Below are 22,430 nucleotides of genomic sequence, written 5' to 3' on the forward strand. Positions count from 1 at the left end.
GTCCTACACAGTTTCATATCCAGTTACTTCTAGTGTGTCATCCTTCTCCTTGCCTAGTTCAGGTCCCCCATTGCCTCTCGTCTAGATTATTCAAATAATTGTCTCTTTTCCTCCTATCCACTGTACTCCTTGCTACCAAATGTATCCTATGAGTGGCTTTGCCCCACTAATGTCCCACTCCTTCTCCTCCTAAAAACACTCTTCAGTAAATTCTGTTTGTGAAATTCTCAGGCTGGCCTTCTAGGCCCTCCCTTTTATACATTGTGTGTGTGTGTGTGTGTGTGTGTGTGTGTGTGTGTGTGCGCGCGCGCTCGCGCGCATGCAGTGTATTTTATCAGGCTGTGCTCGGGCCAGCTCCTTCAACCACTTACTGTGTTGGGTCATTGTTGAATAAATGAATTCCCCAATTAAAGCCAATCCAGGACTTTCCCAGATCATTTCACCTCTTCCTTTTAGAGCTGCTCCCTCCACCTGGGATGGTTTTTCCATCTTCCTCCCTCTTTGGAAAAATCCTTCCATTCTCTAAAACCCATCTCCAGTACCATGTCTCTCATGAAACATAAGCTTTATTTTTGGTTTTTGAACCACCATAGAGCTTCATCCTTCCCATCTTGCACCTGGTATTGTAATCACTTCTATACTTTTCTCATCATGCTTCCTAGATTGCAAGCCACTTATGGGCAAGGCAGGTGTCTCACCTGATACTGTATCTCAGCATGACGTCTAAATCAGAATATGTGGATAAGGAGTATTGATGCATTTAATTAGGTAGAAAAAGAAAAGGTTTTCAAGCCTGGGCCTCCCTAATTTCTAGAAAGGTTGGCTCTCATTACACATTCCAGTACTCTTTGCTAGCTACACATCAAAGAGTTTGTTGAAATCTGATGATAAGTATGTACTAGAGCTTTCTTTCTTCCAGTTTTGAGTGTCTTATATATATTAATAGTAAACAGGGGGCTACATTATATCCTTAATGCAATTAGGCTCTTGAAATTCTTAGTAAGGGAGTTCCAGGAACATAGTAGGTGCTCACAGAGTGGCTGTGGTTGAGTTGAATAATGTCATATTGAAAACCTCAAAAGAAATGGTGTGCCTGATTTCTTAACTATTTAAATTCTCAAGGCTCTTTAAAAACCATTTAGTTATTCTAGAGGGGAGAGAAGGGATGTCTTTTCAAGGAGATTATCATTAAGAATGTATAACACCATCTCTAAACTTGGAATAATCTTCCTTTTTCTTTCTTTAAGATTTAGTCGTCATGACCTCTTAATTGCTAAATCAGTTAGCCTTTGTCTCCGTTGTCTTCCCTCAGAATCTCAGCCTTTCTCTACAAGCATCACTGCCCTCCCCTCCTTGCCTGAACTGATGCCTGGCTCTCTCCTGAGGGGACCCCTTCACCTGCAGCCCTCCAAAGGGTACCCTTTCATTTACTTCACATCAGCAGTCGGAGCCAGTGGCAGGGCTGATAAAGGCTATGGTTGATTCCCTCCCCCACCTCCTGTTCCTTTCCAGTCTCTTCCAGAACTGAACTCATTCTACCTTCTTGTGAAAACCCAACCCCTTTCAGGCCTGTGCCATGGGTCTCTACCCCCTCCTCAGCCTTGTTGGGAGATTTCCCAGTTAATTAAAAACTTGACACTTGGTCCACTCAGAGCCTGCCATTATCCTGGGTGTCACTGCTGTTCACAAGGTCAGCCCCCCAGTAACATCATCTCAGGGCTTGGGCCACATCACCTCTAGTTACCTACTTATAGACCCCAGAGAAGACCTTGTCATCAGCCCTCACTGTCACCTCCAGGATCCACGCATGCCATCCAGTACAGCCTTCTCTGCCTCTACCCAGAGAAATCTTGAATTGCAGATCCGTTCCCAGCTTTCTAACTGTCTCTCAAGCCCTGGCTACTAGCTTTCCCCTAGATTGCTGCACTAGCCCCCTGACTAGTTTTCCCTCTTCCATTCTGCCACCTACAATCCATGCTTCCCCCAACAACCAGAACAATCCTTTGAAAACATGAACTGAATCATGGCGCTCACTGCCCCCCACACAAGTCTCCAGTGACTTCCCACTCCACTCGGAATAACAGCCCGAACTCTACCTCACAGCCTACGAGGCCCTTTTTCACATGGCCCCTGCACCCCTCTCCAGCCTGTCACTCTCCCCTGAGTGCCCCTGGCTTTCTCCCTTGCTGCTTCTTCTAAGACTTACATTGACTGCCCCCTCCCTTCTCTATGCGTGCAAGACTAGGTCTTCCCTCAGCTCTCAGCTTGCACACCGCCTCGGACCTTGCTGTGCGCCTTCCATCTCTTTTATCTGAAACTGTGTGTGTGCGTGTGTGTGTGTCAGAGAGGGAGGGAGAGAGAGAGAGGGAGGGAGGGGGAGAGAGAGAGGAAGCGTGCGAGCACATTTACTGCCGTCTGAGGTTACTGATTTATCAGCTTATATATTAGCTCTTTTCCCTTCTAGGATGTAGGCTCTGGAGGATAGGGACTTTGAATATCTTATTCACCTCTGAATCCCCAGCATCTGATAGTACCTGATTCATATTGGGTACTTAATAAATATTTTCCGACGAAGTGAATAGTGTAAGCATCCTCCCTCCCTCTGGCCTTCAGTGTACCATACTCCTCCTCATACCATCTTCCTTTCTTGGCCAAGGAAATTAATATATTCTTTATATTGCAGTTCTTTATATTGCAGCCCCATTGCCATGAATTTCCCTGTTCTTCTCACTTTGTCAAATTCCCAGAGTACATGGCCTGTCCATTGTTCATAGCACTGACCATCTGACATTTTAATCTTTATATATGTTAGTATCTCACTAATGAATCAGCCCCTCAGCCCACCTGCCACCTACCCCCAGCCCCCAGAATGTAACTTTTGGAGAATAGGGGGTAGGTGGGGTTTTTTCTCTCTGTTGTATCCCCAGTCCTTTCTGTTGCATCCCCAAGTGCTTCTCTCACTGGGATAACCCAAGAAATATGTGATTGACCATCTACTCCCGCTTTCCATGTTATTGTCTCTCCTGATTATCTGCCTCTCTGACTGCTCTTGCTGGAGGTCCCCTATATGTTGTAAGCGTTTTCTTAAATTTTGCATCTAGTCTCCTCATTACATAATCTGCCCCAGGATGATTCTTTTCTGCTCCTTCAGCTCTAACTATCACTTCTTTGTGGATGAGCACACATTGATCTTTCTGATCTGCACTCTCTTCTGAATCACAGTGCTCAACTTCTGGTTGAGATGTTTGGGTTCTCACCTGCCCTCAGGTTGAAGAAAACCATACCATTTACCTCCCCACGTGTGTACCCTTCGGTTATGCTTCCCTGTCACCTTCACTAATGTATTGTGGCCTACCTAGCCACCTGGGTTCCGAGCCTGAGAGCCCTGCTCAACATCTCTCTCTCCCAGGCCACGCATCCAACATGTCTCCAAGTCCGTTGCTTCGGCCACAGGAATATGTCTCTTGTCTTCCTAGCTTCCCACCACTTCCCCCTCAGCAGTCCAACATACTCCTTCTCTTCTACAGCCCAGTTCTAACCCACTTCTCTGCATAATTTACAGAGAGAGAGAAAGCCCTCTGCCCTCTGGTCCCCAAATCTGACACAGCCGCATCCTGCCTGGGGACATTTGGGACTTTGTTGACGGTGTCCCCTTAATAATGGGATGAATTTTGATGCATGTGGCTAGCCTGTAGACTTTTGCATTAAGGAACTGTAAACTGTTTTGATTCTAAAACTTCCCCGATAGGTCCAAGCTCCTGTCCTTTGTCTACCCACAAATGTTTTCCCTTGGTATGTCTTTCATAAACTTCTTCCCATAAACAGAGCACATTCTGAAGCTCTGTGCCAAAGACAATGACATCATCTCCAAAGTGGGCTACTGCCCGTGATGGTTCCCCAAGACAGGCCCTGCTCCCTCCTGCCTACCACCGACGTCTCCTGCCTCCTGAAACCCAACATGCATCCCAACAGCCTCACTTGCTGACTGTTCCCTGATTTCAGTGCCTTAAGAATAGAGGTGTCTGTTGACGGAGATGCTTTAACTTAAGTTGCATTTTAGAGCTAAATGCTTTCACAACTGGAGGGTTTTCCCTGGAAATGACCTGGAGATGGAGCTGCTGATAGGAACTGACAGGTGGGCCTCTGGGGCAGTCACACAGGATGCTTTTTTAGGTTCTAACTCCGTTGGGAATGGGATTACTAGGATTTGTTATTGTCAAGTCTGATGGGACTTAATCCAAAAATTTTTTTTTCATTTTTTGGTGGGTCATATGCCATTTTAGTATCTAGGCCTAGATCCTCTGAACGCCTTAAAACTTCATAATTTTAGCTTACTGATTTTCATTAGTAAGTCACTTGATAGGAGTGAAATGATCTATAGGTTAAAATCTTATCACAGGCTTCTGAATCACCTGAAGTAGAAGGCAATGCAAGTTTGTAGAGTGCCCTGGAGAAGTAGTTACTTTGCTGGGCATTGGTGATCTTATTGAATTCTCTAAGAAGCGTAGGTAGCCTTCACTCCATTTTAAAGATCAGAATCAAGTAAGGTTCAGAGAGGTTATGTAACTACTGATGTCACACAGCAGCTAGCAAAGAGTTGACATGGTATTTGATCATAGATTTAGCTCTGTGGCTCTGAAAGTTATGTTCTTTCCACCATATTCAGTAAATTTGACTTGTTTGCAAATCATACGTAACACTGAAAATGTTTTATTTCTCGTCTCATTACAGTGATCAGCTAAGTAACATTTTTTGTATTCTTCCTTTCCTATCTTTTCTCCTTGCCACTGCCTTAGAGCATACTCCTTCCACGTTACTGCGGACGGTCAGATGCAGCCTGTCCCCTTCCCCCCGGACGCCCTCATTGGCCCCGGCATCCCCCGCCACGCTCGCCAGATCAACACCCTGAACCACGGGGAGGTGGTGTGTGCGGTGACCATCAGCAACCCCACGCGACACGTGTACACGGGCGGCAAGGGCTGCGTCAAGGTCTGGGACATCAGCCACCCTGGCAACAAGAGCCCCGTCTCTCAGCTCGACTGTCTGGTGAGTGAACGTGGATGAACGTGGTTTAAGCCCTCATGCAGAAAATAGGACCTGGATGTACCAGCAACACACAGAATTGATTCCAAGCGGGTAGTTGTCTTCAGTGGTTTGTGCTGTTTGACTTGGAGCGCTGACGAGAAGGTGTGTCTTCTTTCAGTTACTTAAGGTAGATTTATCTGGTTCTTCAGTTGTGGCACTTGCTCCGGTGCAGTTTTATTCACCCTGCCCAGTGCATGGGAACAGGCAGACCACTTGCTTTCCTATCTGATAAAGGAGTTTAAGAAAACTGCAAGCCCACGATGGTTCCTGTGAGAGTGCACCCAAGTATCAGAATCTGTCACGTGAGACAAGAGTAACTTAATACCTCACGTGGCAAACACTAGCTACCCCGTTAGCTGTCTCATGGGTATTCGTCCTCGGGTTATTTAGGAAATTTCAGTTTGATTTTCATCCTTGGACCAGCAGTAGCCTGTTTCGCGGCAGCACGATGCTAGGTCAGTTTAAGGTGACTGCACAAGATTCCCATAACCTCACGAGCTGGGAGGGATGTGGTGTTTTCTGTCACGTAACACGCCTTGGTCAAGCCTTGCCTCCAGTTGGTGCTGCTTAATCGAGCCCATGCTGTCCCTTGGCCAGGTAACGCAGGACCAGGCAAACAGAAGGGCCCACAAGGTCTCTAACTCCCTGGCACTTGTTGCAGCAGAAACAGGGCCTTTCAGCAGCCAGGCCGTGTGTACCCGGTTCCCGGTGTGGCTCCTCCAGGGTTGTGAGGGCTGCTGTGTCTGCATGTGCAAATGACCCAGGCGGCTGGTTGATTTGCTGATGCCGAGAGTGGGTCTAGATCTTTGCGTTTTCATGCTAATTAAGATTAAATATCTCAGTACTGAATTTTGTAGATCAAGTTTAAGTACTTCCTTAATTTCATGTAATTTACTAGCATTAATCCACTTTATCATTGTCATAAGTGAAAATAGCTCATTGAAACCAGGAGGGAATACAATACTTTTATGGATTTTTGCTCTCATGTTAATGCTGTTTTCCTTTCCTCATGAGTAACCTCTTGATGGGTTTTGTCTCTACAGAACAGGGATAACTACATCCGTTCCTGCCGATTGCTCCCTGATGGTCGCACCCTAATTGTGGGAGGGGAAGCCAGTACCCTGTCCATTTGGGACCTGGCGGCTCCCACCCCACGCATCAAGGCAGAGCTGACGTCCTCGGCCCCCGCCTGCTACGCCTTGGCCATCAGCCCCGACTCCAAGGTCTGCTTCTCATGCTGCAGTGACGGCAACATTGCCGTGTGGGACCTGCACAACCAGACGCTGGTGAGGTGGGTCAGCAGGGTCCCTGACCAGGGGACTGGATTTACCTATGCTGTGCCAGAGAGCTGTGTGTGTGTCTTTTTAAAAAGATGAAACGTAACTGTCTTACTAAAAATTGTTAAGAATAGGGCCATTTTAAGATGCTGTAAAATCTTGTTTTCTGCACCATTTGAACTTTATAGGATGAGGGGTTGTTTTCTTTTTCTTTTTTTTTTTTTAATTATACTAAGCATCACCAATTCAGGTTTTAAAATAGGAGGTCGGTTTTATTTATTTTTCTTTTTTATAAATTTATTTATGTATTTATTTATCTTTGGCTGTGTTGGGTCTTCGTTGCTGTGCGTGGGCTTTCTCTAGTTGCAGCGCGTGGGCTTCTCATTACGGTGACTTCTCTTGTTGCGGAGCACGGGCTCTAGGCACGCGGGCTTCAGTAGTTGTGGCACATGGGCTCAGTAGTTGTGGCTCACGGGCTCTAGAGCGCAGGCTCAGTAGTTGTGGCACACAGGCTTAGTTGCACCGCGGCATGTGAGATCTTCCCGGACCAGGGCTCGAACCCATGTCCCCTGCATTGGCAGGCGGATTCTTAATCACTGCACTACGAGGGAAGTCTCAGGAGGTCAGTTTACATAATTAATGCACATAAGGTGCCCCTGACCTCATGAGCTCGTTAGACATATGTAGTTTGCCACCTGTGCTAACAAACCATTGTTGTCAGTAGGTACTCACTGAGAAGGTTCACGGTGCGTGGCGCGGTCCTTGGTGCTGTGTGTATCTGACACGTTCTTTCCTTCGACAAATGACCATTGAGCTCTTACCCTGGGCCCAGGCATTGTGTTGGGTGCGCCTCACCTTGAAATGATCTAGGTAATCTGTTGTCCCACCTTACAGGATGGATAGACATGACTATGTCTGTTTAGAAAGAAGGTTGTGTAGGATTGGCACTGATAGGAAAAGCCCTGAAACACGTGTGTCTCCAGATGTCAGCACCTGAGAGCAGGAAGCCAGAGGTGTGATCCGCTAGCGGGTGTGCAGAGGGTGTAGTGGAGCCCAGCTACAGGCCCAGGGGAGGGTGGAAGGAGAAGAGGCCCCTGCTGTCTGCCTGTAACGTATTTTGCAGGACGGAGCTCTATAAATGATTCCAAAAACAAAACAGTTAATCACTTTTTCCCCTTTTGGGTAAGGCTCTTATGAGGAACTGCTTCTAAGCCCCAGCTCCCGTGTCTTTCGTACATTTTACCTGCTCCTGGGGCAGCTGAGTCACACGGAGGTTCTTTCCACGCTCCTTACTTGAGAGCACGGCCTTTCATCTTGCACAGCCTCCTACAGTTGCGTTGTTGCTCGCTGGCAGGGTTTGTTCTGCTGCTCCCTGTGCCCATCCCCAGAGCTTTCAGAAGGGAAACGACTCCTTACACCCTCTGAAATTCTCTCCTCCTTTCACATCACACTGACAGAGCAGGTCTCAGATTGTATCTTGGATTAGTTCATTTTCTTGTGGCTGTGTTTTCTTTTGATTCAGGTGGAGAATTTCTTCCATCAGTTGTTTCAGTTGTTTTTAGCATAAGAGTAATTTGAAGAGGACTTCCTAAGTGTTCAAAAATAAACAAAACCTGCAGGAGATTCAGCATCTCAATTAAACTTTAATCTCTCTACGTATATGCTTTGTCATTACTTTGAATAATAGAAAATACAATCAACCAAAAGGAAATCTACCAGTAGGGCCTGTAATAAAATTGATGGCTGAGGAATTCTAAACTGAGTTCACCTAAAAATTAACTGTTGAAGGACTTTTCTCCATGTTGACACCTTTAGGCAATTCCAGGGCCACACAGACGGGGCCAGCTGTATTGACATTTCTAACGATGGCACCAAGCTCTGGACGGGCGGCTTGGACAACACGGTCCGGTCCTGGGACCTGCGCGAGGGGCGGCAGCTGCAGCAGCACGACTTCACCTCCCAGGTGCGCCCTCGTGCACGCGACATTTTAGAGACCTGGTTTTGTGAAATACATGAGAGACTTCAGCGGCAATTCATTGACCACGTGACAGAGTCACTTTTGACTCTGAATTAGATAACTAAAAATTTTGTTGTTTTCTGTCAAAATAAAACAGTATATATTTTATTGAAGGACAGAAAAAATTTCATTTATTATAGGCTTTTAGCAGGTTTTTATTTCAATGACCATTACTCTATAGATCTTTGAATTTCACACAACTGATCAGTAAGTTAGATGATGGAAATCTGACTCATTACTTGGGATCACACCTTTGACTTTGATTTCTTCCTGTACAATTCACATTATCTTGGTTTCCTTCATTATTTAAGTAGTATCCCCAGAGGAAGCAGTGCCTCCCCTTTAAAGGAAGTGTGTCCTCTATAGCCACCATCACCGTCACCTGTTTTAATTCTAGATCTTTTCTCTGGGCTACTGCCCAACTGGAGAGTGGCTGGCGGTGGGGATGGAGAACAGCAACGTGGAGGTGCTGCACGTCACCAAGCCCGACAAGTACCAGCTCCATCTCCACGAGAGCTGCGTCCTGTCACTCAAGTTCGCCCATTGTGGTAAGCAGGCCCCTGGCGTCCACTGCCTGTCATTCCTCCTTCCTCCTGATTCATTTCAAGTCCGGTCTTTAGTTCATTGACGTGTCCCTCTTCAGAATTATATTACTTCCTCACACATGCCTACTTCCCTAATACCATGTAATTTTCTGCAGTTTGTCCACTTTATCCTTGTCCTAAGTATAAATGACTCATTAAATCTAGGAGAGTGGGCTTTATTTTTCCAGTGAAAAGAAACTCTTATTTGTTGCAGATTAGATTAGGTGAGTTTTCTGTGTATCACTTGATGCTCTGTAACACAAGTCTCGGGACTCTGACAAAGGAATAAACACTACCTTTTTTGAAACCCTGTTCCTCTAGGCAAATGGTTTGTAAGCACGGGAAAGGACAACCTTCTGAATGCCTGGAGAACACCTTACGGGGCCAGTATATTCCAGGTAACACTTCACTTGTGTAGCCTTCACCCACTGTGCGCTCACTGCATGGTTCTCTGTGCCTTCTTGCAGGTTAATAACACACAGACGTGTCCTAGGAGGTAGGAGCTAGTGTCACTCCCATCGCACAGAGGAGAAAACTGTGCCTGAGGGGGAGACTAGGGTCACAGCTGCAAGCCGTGCAGCCAGGAGTTGTGTCCAGTTCTCTCTGAGCTCAGAGCCAAGGTGCCGTGCCCGTGGCCCTAACTAGCTCTTCACACCCCATCCCTTTTTACATGTTAGACTAGCAGTTTCGTCTTCTATGAAATTTATTTATTTATTTATTTTTAATTACGGCTTTTAAAATTTTTGTTTAAAATTTGAGCATCTTGCTTGAATATTCATTCGTGTTATTATTCTTGATTTCCCGCCCCCAAAAGAGTGCTGTGGAAAAGTGTAATAAATCTTGATTAATTTTATGAACTTTTATTCTTATTAACTCAGTGGTACTTTGTGTAGTTCATGGAATTACTTGCAGGAGAACCAGATTGTAGGCATGGTACATACTCACATACAGATCTCTCTCTTCTCTCTCCTGCTAGTAGGTGAGAATTTCATAGGCAAGTTAAAGAAGATTTCCTTTTTAACCTTCTGTATTTAGGATGTTATTTTCTAGGTGGTGGTCTGTTTTTAGGAATAACATAACAGCGTTGCAGTTTTCTTGACCATGTGGTACTAAGTCGTAGAGGAGATTAATTCATTTGAATCGAAAACTGCATATATTGAGTGAAAGTACTCTGCAAGATAATAGGACAAAAATAGCAGATTCTTACTGTCATGAAGTTTATAATGTAATACAGTGGTTTTTGTATTGTCGATCACAACCTTTTAGGTGGTCCCAACCAGCACTTTTTTTTTTTTTTTATGCGGTACGCGGGCCTCTCACTCTTGTGGCCTCTCCCGTTGCGGAGCACAGACTCGTGATGCGCAGGCTCAGCAGCCATGGCTCACGGGTCCAGCCGCTCCGTGGCATGTGGGATCTTCCCGGACCGGGGCACAAACCCATGTCCCCTGCATCGGCAGGCGGACTCTCAACCACTGCGCCACCAGGGAAGCCCCCAACCAGCACTTTTTTAAAAAATGAAATAAAAAATGTTAAGAGTATATTTTTTGTAATGAGTATAAGTATTATATCTCGTTTCTCTGGGTTATGAAGTAAAATTATGTCTCGGGTCTCTGGGTTGTGAAGTAAAATGTGTTTATTACAGGTTGCGTTCCAAAAGTTTGAGAAACACTGGTAGCAGGTTAGCATCTGCATGTCAAACGTTTATTGTTTAACCGTTCAAAGTCCTAGTTAAAATCCTGTGGGGTTTGTTTGTTTGTTTGTTTGTTTAGCACAGTTTAGTTAAAAGTTAACCGTGACTGCTTTGCAGTGGGTGTAGTTGAACATGGTATTTGGAGCTCTAATAAGAGTTAGTAACATTTTTCTTCCTAACTATTGAATTCCTCCCCACTTGCACATTTATAGTCTGTTTTTGCATAGGGGACAACGAGTTTTTATGTTAGAAATATTTTTACATTCCCTATCTCAAAAACTATAGTATTTTCAATACGGTTCCCCATTATTACCTCACCTGGACTCTGAGGCCGCCTTCTGTCGTGGCAGACAGGTAAGCTGTCTTTACCTAATTACCTCTTTTAAGGAAAGTGAGGGCCAAGACAGGTTAAGTGACGTGTCTAGCATTCTGCAGCTCCGTCTATGTCCAAGCCATCCGAGTGAAGGCGAGGGTTTTCACACTGAGAACCCTGTGCTCTTAGCTGGAGACTAGGATTTGAAGTAGAGCCTTCCTTCATCAGCGTCCAGGACTGCCTTTCCTCGCTTGGGCTCCTGTTTTGGTCAAGGGAACATGTTACGCTTCTTTTTGCTCCAGATCCTCCAGTCCTGCCTCTCAGCGTTCATGGGTTTTCTTTCAGTCTTTAACGTGTTTGTGTGTCTCTTTCCCAGTCCAAAGAATCCTCATCGGTGCTCAGCTGTGACATTTCTGTGGATGACAAATACATTGTCACTGGCTCTGGGGATAAGAAGGCCACGGTTTATGAAGTTATTTATTAAGGACAAATCTTCATGCGAACTGGACTCCTCCTTGTAGCACTTTGTTCTGTCATCCTTCTGTTCCCCCGCATCCGAAACCAAGGATTTCCAGTACTCATTGCAGTCGTGGAGCTCAGTCCCCGCCTTCCCCCACTTCCTTCCTGCTGTTGAATTGTGAATACTCGTTAATAACCTGTGATACCAAATCTTCAGCTATCTACTCGGAAGAACATGGATAACCCTACTTAACAGTGAAAGGAATCTTTAGTTATGTATTATATCTGTAATATATTTATTTTGTTTAAAGAAGGCTTTCTAACAATGACTGACTAAATAAAGCTGTCTGCTCCTGCATTGATAATGAAGATGCGTTGTGTTTGATACCCCTCCCCCCCTTTTTTTGGCAAAGGAGGGGAAAGGAAGGTTTAAAATAACTGATTAAAAATGTCACTAAATGTAGACTAATGACTGTATAGAGATGTGAAATGTATAATTACATATGGAAGCAATATGTTGCTGTGTTGTTAGATGTTTTTGTTTTTTACTTATTTTAAAGATGTTTGGAAATTTGAACAATTAGAAGGTGACAGAACATGTCTTATTCATTTGAGTCTATTTGGACAACTTTAACCAATATATCTATAGCTTTAGATTATCTTCGATAAAAGTAATTGGACTTTTTCTTTTTTTCTTTTTTTGACTTGTTGACAAGTGTCTTTGTAATATGTTTTTAATTCCCTTTTTTATTGTATTATAGACAGATGAACAAATTAAATTTGGCCTCAAAGGGAGAACTTAATCCCTTCTGGGTATTTTTGCCACATTTCTTTGCAGAGGGAGATGTATACCTTTGGGAAGTTTTGTCATTACGAGAAATGATAGGTTATTTTTTGGCATGTTCTTTGGGAACTGCACAGATTCAGGGGAGGATTCCTCCCACTGTGCAAGTCAAGTCTTTTACGAGACAAGGAACAGAGGAGGACTTGCAAGGACCTCCCTCTGAAAATCAGGAAGAATGGACTCTCACCTGGGATGAGGACTTGCTTTTTTACCTCCGGTTCTTTCCATGTCTTAGCTGGATGTCCCTGAAATGGACACAGGCTGTGCCGTTGTGCCAGAAACATTGTTGTTATCTTTTATGTTGTTGTTGTTGCTGTTAAACTATGATACGTGACTCCTTTTTTTTATTATTATTTTTTGTTTGAATGCTTTAAAAATCTTTTAAGTCTGTGGATCTGCTGATGTACAGTGCCTTTGCTGCTATGGATCAAAATCAAGAGAACTGTGTAGATAAACTTTATTGTATAAGTAGAAAATTACTTAATTTCATACTAGAAATGGATGGATGCTGCAAGTTGAAATGGATTGTCCATTGACGTTCCTAATGTGGTAGCAGGAAAAAAAAATGGTGTCTTAAGTGCTTAGTGTTTGATGTCTTTAACAGTTTCGTAAAACTCTACAGTGTAGAAAGATTTTGATACTAAACTGTGCATTGTACATAGTTCTAATGCATTGTATTGACCACCAGTACTTCTATAATGGTAGATTGTTTGTGCATTCAGACTTTTAAGCATTAAACATAAATAACTTCTAGTATGCTTATTTCTAATTCTTTGTTTTGCTGGCTTTAGTTTATTTTTCATCTTTGTGCCACTCGTATATACTAAAAATTACTAGTTTTATTCAAGGGACATTGCTGTAAAAAGTCATGTGGGCTTTTTTATTGTTGCTGTTTTAGTTCTGTGTTTGTTCTTGAGAAGAGCTAGAAGGGGGGGTGGATAGAGGTTATCGATGACGGCAAACATTTATTGTGTGCCTCTTTAGTTTGTCAAAAAGTTGTCATGTTACTGAAAGCCTTGATGCTTTAGAGCTGTGCTGTTCAATATAGTTACCACTAGCCATTTGTGGCTGTTTAATTTTAACTTGATTAAAATTAAAAATTCAGTTTATCAGTCATACTAACTACATCTCAAATGTTCAGTTTGCCACATACAACTAATGGCTAGCATGTTGGACTACATAAATTTATAGAACATTTCCAAGATCACAGAAAGTTCTGTGGGACCAGCGCTGCTTTAGAGTTAGCCGATGCGTACCATTTCCAGCCTTTGGGGTTTGGGAAACATTTCCAACGTGATACACTGAAGACTTTGAACTCCTGAGGTCCCTTGGGCTGCTACTGCTTGGCTTTGTGAAGCTTCAGCATAAGAAGGTCCTTAAAGAATTCTAAACTTTTGGGACTCAAAAACCTGACATTTTATGCATCCACTGGGTAGAAAGAAGGCTGGGCGTTGGGAGCCCCACGGTGGTCTGGAGTGTCTCAGTGATCAGCTGTGAGAGGTATTGAGTCTTTAGGTGCTAAGAGTTCAGCAGTGTTCATCATGGAAGCAGCACTTCAACTGTGAGTGCTATGAGTGCTGCTACGTCAGATGATAACGTTTTTAAAGTATTAGCTTAATTAATTTCTGTTTATCCTTATTAACATTTCTTATAAAGTAATAGAGAATTGGAGTAAAAGAAAAATCATTTTGACACAAAGAATATGACACTTGCATACTGTGTTGACACTTGTAGAAGAAGAAAGTGCCTGCCTCAAGGAGTTAGAAGTTTTGTTTGGTGCCTGGTGGGTCAAGTCTGGGATGCCCTTCAGTTTTCTCTTTAGAGAGATCCAACACACTGGCCGTTGTACTGGATTAAAAATCGAGGTGAATGCGCGAATAAACCTAGCTTTTTAAAATAAATGGGCATCTATTTCCTCTCACTGCTGAGGTTTTATCAGATTAGATTTTTACGTCTCTGATATCAGTCTCAGGCCCGGATTGATGTGCACAGCAGTCTTGATGTTGTCGATGTTTTAATTATAACTTGGTCTGCCATAGTTTTTACTCCAAGTATGGTCTTGCAGAGTCTGAACAACAACAAAGACAGAATCACCCTGAACCAGGGAAAACTTAGTTCCAATGAAAGAAGAGAATGGTGTGTAGGACTGGAAGGTTGACTTACGTAGAACTACCAAGAAGTAAAAAGAATCCTTGATTGAAGACCTTCCAAGACCGGCAGGTCAAATGTACAGTGATAGATGCTAACATCTTCAAGTTTTTGCAGATTCACACCTCACTTGTGGGTCACTACTTACTGGCTTCTTGGCCAATGAGCTGCAAAAGATCAGTCTTACCCTGGAATGGTGTGTGTTGAAGCTTGAACCGCAGCCCTGTAACACCTGCAAGTGGTTGGAGTTCCGCAGCCATGGCATATCCAGAAACTCAGTTTCAGGCCATCTCATAGCCACGAAATCCTGGGACCCTACAGCCAAGAGCAGGGGAAATTGATGTCGCAATTTCTGTACAGAGGTGCAGTCCCCGAGCAAGACTTTGATCAGCTAGACCATCAGTGATGCTCTCAGCTGTGTCTATATGGCCAGTTTTTGTATCCTCAGTTGGACATTCTTGCACTGGCATCATATAACTAAAGGGATTTGTCAACTTATATTTTTGGCAGTTGTAAGGAGATTTGTACTGGAATTCCTTGCCCAGCATTAAGTAAGCAGTTACAAAATTATAGAGATGTGGGTACCAAAAGAAATTCTTTTGACATTCTTGGATGTACATTTCTGTAGCTACCAGCTCCTGGGTAACCTGTAGAGTGGCATCAGCAACGAGTTCTGGGTCCTGCCACCCCTCAGTTTCCCACTGGGGCATCAGCAGCAGAAGCAGTGACTCACCACCATCTCCGTTTTTGGGTTTTGTGGTTTTTTTGTTCTTTCGTTTTTTGTGTTTTTTTTTGTTTGTTTGTTTTTTTCTTTTAACTAATCGCATTTATTTGCCTTTCAGTTCAAGCTTCCATTCAGAACTGGCAATGGAAATACTGTATTTTTGACAACCCAAGCACATCAGAAAACCTCTCGTGTTGGAACTTAACACCAATGCTGTTCTAGTGGTAGGAACTAACTTTCATTACAAGCTGCTGTTAACATTTTATTTTAGTTCTTTTAGTTCGAGTTTTTGGCAGCAAGTGACAGAATTTTTTGGTCCCAGATAGGAACTAGCAGCAGAGCTGGGCTCTAGTTTACCTCTCCCCAGGGAAGGAAATTCTCAGCTGGGATCTTAGGTATTTGGCCTACAGGGAAGGAGAATTCCCACAGGGCTGCCTTTAGTCCAGAGGAAAACCGTGAGCACAGTGCTTTCACAAAAGTTGTTCTGTCTGATCTCACAGCAGGCCTAGACAGGCTGGATGCTAGAATACTGAATTTACACTGTAGGGCACAAAGCATCAGAGGAGAACAGTGATTTTCCCAAACTCTCTTTATCTCCCAGGGGAGACAAGTCAGCCTAAACCCCAAGGCTCTGGACTTGCAGTTGAAATTCTGTGCCCAACGTGGCAGATTAGAAGAAAATTGGGAAGGAGGTGTTGCAGATGCTTATACCTTGCTGCTCTTCACCCCTTAGTTTCACGTGAATTAACTGGCTTTGGAGACTTTGGCATCACAGCATCTCTTGAAAACTCCTTGAATCAGTCACAGATTGTCTTTTGAGTTCTTGCATTGTGTGTACTCACTGTGTACATGAGGCAGAGATCCATGATGGGCTCTTAGAATTCCTCACGCCTGACCCTGGCATCTCACTGCCTCAGGCAGGGAGCCTCCCCCATTAACCTGACACTGTAGTTTGATGAAAATACTTGGAACTAACAAGTTTTCTGTTATTTTGGCAGAAGACTTAAACTCACATAAACGTCATGCTTTATTTGACTCGGGTGCAGCAAATAAACGTACACACACTAAAAGGTACACGTGAGGTGTTTGGGTTTTGAGAATTTAGGCAGTAAATTTTTGGACTCTATGTGGAGTCCAAACTAATGCCCAAGTGGTTTCTAGTGGCCCAGCATTTCTCCCCAGACTTAGGTAGTAGTTGGCCATTTCTCAATCTTTACTAGATGCCTCCACAGCCTCTTCTAAAAGAAGCTACCATAGGTGATACCCTGGCCATGTCTTGTGTCATGTGGCAGAAAGAATAAGCTGAGTTTGCTATTTTTGTTCTTCCAGGAGGCTGGGAAGTAGCAGGAGAATGAGTTAGTGGTGGGAATTAAAGGAAACCGTCAGGGCGAGCCTGTGCCCTTCCACCTGTGGACAGCAGCACATGGACAGGAAGCGACCCCATCAGGAACCACCAGGAGGGATGGCATGAGACCCCCCGACCACCATGCATCGAGCAGAGCAGAGTCTTCCTTAGGACAACTACCCATTATTTGAAGAACTTCAGTCAGGTGCCTCTGTGCCTCCAAAGAGTTCAGCTGAAACAAATACTACTCACCTGAACCTTTACTGGGTCAAGTCTTAGCATCAGGTGTCCAACTCCGAGAAGCTTGGTGCTGCTGAAAACAAAGCACCCTCCCCCTCCCCCCCCCAAAAAAAAGTCTGTTCATCTTTCCCAGATGAATGAAAACAAGACTTTCTGGATTAGTTGAAGAAGTCATCTGTTAAGCTTTGTTCTTCAGTCTCCTGCAGTTACTCATAGCCCCTTTAATTTTTCTCCCAAGTCGACAGTCAGTGTTAAAGAAACGTGATTTCAGGTTTTATGGCTGGGTTGGGAAGTTAGGGTTTCCACGCTGAAGGTCAGTCAACCCCACTGCATGCACATCTTTAGGCCTCAAAGTTTTCGTGAGAACAAGAACAGCCTCCTGGGCGCAAGGTGGTGGTTGTAAAGGTTACTCTGAGGACAAAGGCCTTGATTCACAGACACCTGTTCCTGAGTGACAGTCTTAAAGCATAAAGTGCCCCTAGTGAGAATTTTAGTGATACACAAGCTGCCTAAAAGTGAAGGATTTAGCTTCAATCCCTGAGGGGCTGTGGGCTTGCATTCCTATCAAGAGGCTCAGCACAAGGTAGTTGCCCTGGGCCGATGCTGGCTTTGCAGACATACTGCTGTGTGTGCAGCTTTGAGCCAGGAGCACCAACCAGACTTGCGTTCAACACCTTCAGACGTCTAGCTGACAGCATTTCCATCCCACAGTCTTTTTCTGTTTGTTTGAATATGTCTTTTTCTCAACGAAGATTTGTTTTCATATGAGTTACAGAGAACAGCACTATGGTGTCTTTTTCATAATACATGCTCTTAGATTTGTGGAACTCATGGAAACTTGGAACCTGACCCCAGACCTGCAGGAGTGCATAAGATAAGGCAAGTTGGTGGTGTTCAAGCTTCTAAAGGTTTATCTTTTTTTTCCACAGCTTTATCGAGATATAATTGACATGTAACATTGTGTGAGCTGAAGGTGTACAAGGTGATGCTCTGATACACATAATACTGTGAAATGATTACCGCAGTAAGGTTAGTTGGCACACCCACCACCTCACTTAATGACTGTGTGTGTGGTGGGAATATTTAAGGTTTACTGTCATAGTAACTTTCAAGTATATAATACAGTACTGTGACCTAGAATCACCGTGCTGCACATTAGATCCTCAGAACTTATGTATCTTGTAACTGGAAGTTGGTATCCTTTGACCGATGTCTCCCCTATTTCCCCCCAGTCCCCTTTCCCTTATCCCCAAGCCCCTGGAAACCACTGTCCGATGCTGTTTCTATGAGTTTGGCTTTGTTTAGATTCCACATATAAGTGGAATCATAAAGTGTTTGTCTTTCTCTGTCTGACTTATTTCACTTAGCATCATGCCCTGGGGGGTCCATCCATGTTGTAAATAGCAGAATTTCCTTCTTTCTCAGAGCTGCATCATATTCCTCTGTGTGTGTGTGTGTATCACATTTTTTTAACTCACATGTTGATGGACACTTAGGTTGTTTCCATTTCTTGGCTGTTGTGGATAATGCTGCAGTGAACACGGAGGTACTGTTTTAGTGGCTGCACCAATTTACATTCCCACCAAAAGTGCACGAGGGTTTCCTTTTCTCTACAACCTCACCAACGTCTATCTCTTGTCTTCTTGATCATAACCATTCTGACAGGTGTGCGGTGCTATCTCATTGTGGTTCTGGTTTGCATTACCCTAGTGTTTAATGATGTTGAGCATGTTCTCATTTACCTGTAGATATCTGTATGTGTTATTTGGAAAAATATTTAGGTCCTGTACTCATTTTTAAATCAAAATTATTGTTTGCTATTATGTTGTATGAATTTCTTAATTATTTTGGATATTAACCCCTTATCTGATACGTGATTTGCAAATATTTTCTCCCATTCCATAGGTTGCCTCTTCATTTTGTTGATTTTTTTCTTTTGCTGTGCAGATAGCTTTTTAGTTTGATGTAGTCCCTCTTGTTTATTTTTGATTTTGTTGCTTGTGCTTTTGGTATCACATCAAAAAGGTCATTGCCAAGACCATTGTGAAGGAAATTTTCCCCTGTGTTTTCTTCTAAGAGTTTTATAGTTTCAGGTCTCACATTGAAGTCTTTAATCCATTTTGAGTTAATTTTTGTGAATGGCATAAGATAAGGGTCCAGTTTCATTATTTTGCATGTGATTATCCAGTTTTAACACCATTTATGGAAAAGACTACCTTTTCCCCATTGTGTATTCTTAGGTCCCTTGTCAAATATTATGTGGCTATATAGGCATGGATTTATTTCTGGACTCTCAATTCTGTTCCATTGGCCTGTGTCTGTTTTTATGCCAGTACCATACTGTTTTGATTACTATAGCTTTGTAGTGTAGTTTGAAATCAGGGCATGTGATACTTCCAGCTTTGTTATTCTTTCTCAAGATTTGGCTATTCAAGGTCTTTTGGGGTTCCATACAAATTTTAGCATTGTTTTTTCTATTTCTGTGAAAAAATGCCATTGAAATTTTGATAGGGATTGCATTGAATCTATAGATGACTTTGGGTAGTATGGATTTTTTAACAATGTTCTTGTGATCTACAAACGCAGGATATCTTCCATTTATTTGTGTCATCTTCAGTTTCTTTCATCATAGTTTTCAGTGTAGAGATCTTTCACCTTCTTGGTTAAATTTATTCCTAAGCATTTTATTGTTTTTTGATTACATCCTGCCCACAGGCATTCCATAATCAAGCACATTAATATTTCTGGGGCAAAACATAAATGTTCATACTAAGTGGAGTAGTGATGACTCTAAACTTCTACATCTCAGTTCAGGGCAATTTTGCCCCAAATGCATCATGAATAAACTTCTGGTGTTCTTCAAATTTTCCATCTTGGAATAGGAAATAAGGGATTTGTGGACCGGTACTCACGTTGTCCCCATTTTGTAGATTAGAAATCAGATCCACAGAGGTCAAGTGACTTGAATGACAGACTCTTGTTCTGTCTCGCACCAGAGCCAGTGTAAACCCGTCACTGACTGGAACGAGGTTGCCCAGATGTTCTTCTGGCTCTCTCTTTTATACTGCTGTGTCTTACTACCATATACACTTCCAAATCTTCTGCATCTCTTCTAACCTGTCACTGAAAATTACTCTCATTATGCCCAAGCAAAATTCCATACTTTTTCCATAAAAAGAAGAAAATAGGCCCTGAGCTTTGCCATAGTGTCCTCAGTTCTGAGAAGCTTACTTCTTGGTTTGATGCTATTTTCTATATGATGAAAAGTCTAATCTTTAAACGTGAGGCATTGTTAAAAGCAATATGCTTCAATGGTAACAAAAATATCAGCAAAAAACATGAAGCATCGAAACATCTTTCAAATAATTTTCTGATTGGAAATGTCCTAATCCATGTTTAGTTTTCCCTTCCAAACTTCAAACATGCTTAGCTTTTTTCTTTATTTTTTTCCATATTACTCTTTTGATAAAAAGCTGTGTTTTGTTTTGGCTTTGTTTTTATTTTGTTCCGCTTTGTTTGAAAAGTACTTTGTAGCATGTAAAATAGACTTGTTTGAAAGATGGGTCACACAGGAAGATTTTCTTTGATTACTAGTGTGTGTTTTGATTCATGAGCTCATAAAAGCCCAACCATGGTGGTTAAAACAAAATTGTTTACTGCACTGAGATAACAGGAGGCCCAAATCACAGGATAGACTGAGCTGTGAGGCAAAGGACAGAGGTTGCTTGAAATCATGGGAGCCACTATTCTGGGTCCACAAAGACGTTTTGATCCAGTGTTATAGTTTGGGGACAGTTTGATTATGTACCCTGCGTACTTGCTATCACACACCTGTATGAAACAGGTTGATTCTCTCCATCGCCAAGAAAGGAACTCTCAGGGGCTTCGAAGAGATGACTTTGTAGAGTTTTGTATTTTTTTTTAACATCTTTATTGGAGCATAATTGCTTTACAATGGTGTGTCAGTTTCTGCTTTATAACAAAGTGAATCAGCTATACATATACATATGTCCCCATATCTCTTCCCTCTTGCATCTCCCTCCCTCGCACCCTCCCTATCCCACCCCTCTAGGTGGTCACAAACCACCGAGCTGATCTCCCTGTGCTATGCGGCTGCTTCCCACTAGCTATCTATTTTACGTTTGGTAGTGTATATATGTCCATGCCGCTCTCTCACTTTGTCACAGCGTACCCTTCCCCCTCCCCATATCCTCAAGTCCATTCTCTAGTAGGTCTGTGTCTTTATTCCTGTCTTACCCCTATGTTCTTCATGACCTTTTTTTTTTTTCTTAGATTCCATATATATGTGTTGGCATATGGTATTTGTTTTTCTCTTTCTGACTTACTTCACTCTGTTTGACAGACTCTAGGTCCATCCACCTCACTACAAATAACTCAATTTCATTTCTTTTGACGGCTGAGTAATATTCCATTGTATATATGTGCCACATCTTCTTTATCCATTCATCCGGTGATGGACACTTAGGTTGTTTCCATCTCCTGGCTATTGTAAATAGAGCTGCAATGAACATTTTGGTACATGACTCTTTTTGAATTATGGTGTTCTCAGGGTATAAGCCTAGTAGTGGGATTGCTGGGTTGTATGGTAGTTCTATTTGTAGTTTTTTAAGGAACCTCCATACTGTTCTCCATAGTGGCTGTACCAATTCACATTCCCACCAGCAGTGCAAGAGTGTTCCCTTTTTTCCGCACCCTCTCCAGCATTTATTGTTTCTAGATTTTTTGATGATGGCCATTCTGACCGGTGTGAGATGATATCTCATTGTAGTTTTGATTTGCATTTCTCTAATGATTAATGATGTTGAGCATTCTTTCATGTGTTTGTTGGCACTCTGTATATCTTCGTTGGAGAAATGTCTATTAAGGTCTTCTGCCCATTTTTGGATTGGGTTGTTTGTTCTTTTGTTATTGAGCTGCATGAGCTGCTTGTAAATTTTGTAGATGAATCCTTTGTCATTTGCTTCATTTGCAAATATTTTCTCCCATTCTGAGGGTTGTCTTTTGGTCTTGTTTGTGGTTTCCTTTGCTGTGCAAAAGCTTTGAAGTTTCATTAGGTCCCATTTGTTTATTTTTGTTTTTATTTCCATTTCTCTAGGAGCTGGGTCAAAAAGGATCTTGCTGTGATTTATGTCATAGAGTGTTTTGCCTATGTTTTCTTCTAAGAGTTTGGTAGTGTCTGGCCTTACATTTAGGTCTTTAATCCATTTTGAGTTTATTTTTGTGTATGGTGTTAGGGAGTGTTCTAATTTCATTCTTTTACATGTAGCAGTCCAGTTTCCCCAGCACCACTTATTGAAGAGGCTGTCTTTTCTCCACTGTATATTCTTGCCTCCTTTATAAAGATACGGTGACTGTATGTACGTGGGTTTATCTCTGGGCTTTCTGTCCTGTTCCATTGATCTATATTTCTGTTTTTGTGCCAGTACCATACTGTCTTGATTACTGTAGCTTTGTAGTATAGTCTGAAGTCAGGGAGCCTGATTCCTCCAGCTCCATTTTTCGTTCTCAAGATTGCTTTGGCTATTTGGGGTCTTTTGTGTTTCCATACAAATTGTGAAATTTTTTGTTCTAGTTCTGTGAAAAATGCCAGTGGTAGTTTGATAAGGATTGCATTGAATCTGTAGATTGCTTTGGGTAGTAGAGTCATTTTCACAATGTTGATTCTTCCAATCCAAGAACATGG

General features: G+C 42.8%; 1 protein-coding gene across 7 annotated transcripts in view; it reads left to right on the forward strand.

The window, feature by feature from the left end:
• The window catches only part of TLE4 (TLE family member 4, transcriptional corepressor), a 153,284-nt gene extending 139,969 nt beyond the window's left edge, over nucleotides 1-13,315 (forward strand). For all 7 annotated transcript variants that reach the window (XM_081236472.1, XM_081236473.1, XM_081236476.1 and 4 more), the window contains 6 exons: nucleotides 4,797-5,046; nucleotides 6,129-6,376; nucleotides 8,178-8,325; nucleotides 8,777-8,927; nucleotides 9,285-9,361; nucleotides 11,343-13,315. In XM_081236472.1, coding sequence (XP_081092598.1) covers nucleotides 4,797-5,046; nucleotides 6,129-6,376; nucleotides 8,178-8,325; nucleotides 8,777-8,927; nucleotides 9,285-9,361; nucleotides 11,343-11,450 — 982 coding nt within the window. In that variant the 3' untranslated portion in view covers nucleotides 11,451-13,315. The remainder of the gene's footprint in view (nucleotides 1-4,796; nucleotides 5,047-6,128; nucleotides 6,377-8,177; nucleotides 8,326-8,776; nucleotides 8,928-9,284; nucleotides 9,362-11,342) is intronic.
• The last annotated feature ends 9,115 nt before the right edge of the window (nucleotides 13,316-22,430 follow it).

Source organism: Mesoplodon bidens (genome assembly GCF_964165515.1).
Source record: "Mesoplodon bidens genome assembly, chromosome: 6".
Classification (NCBI taxonomy): domain Eukaryota; kingdom Metazoa; phylum Chordata; class Mammalia; order Artiodactyla; family Ziphiidae; genus Mesoplodon; species Mesoplodon bidens.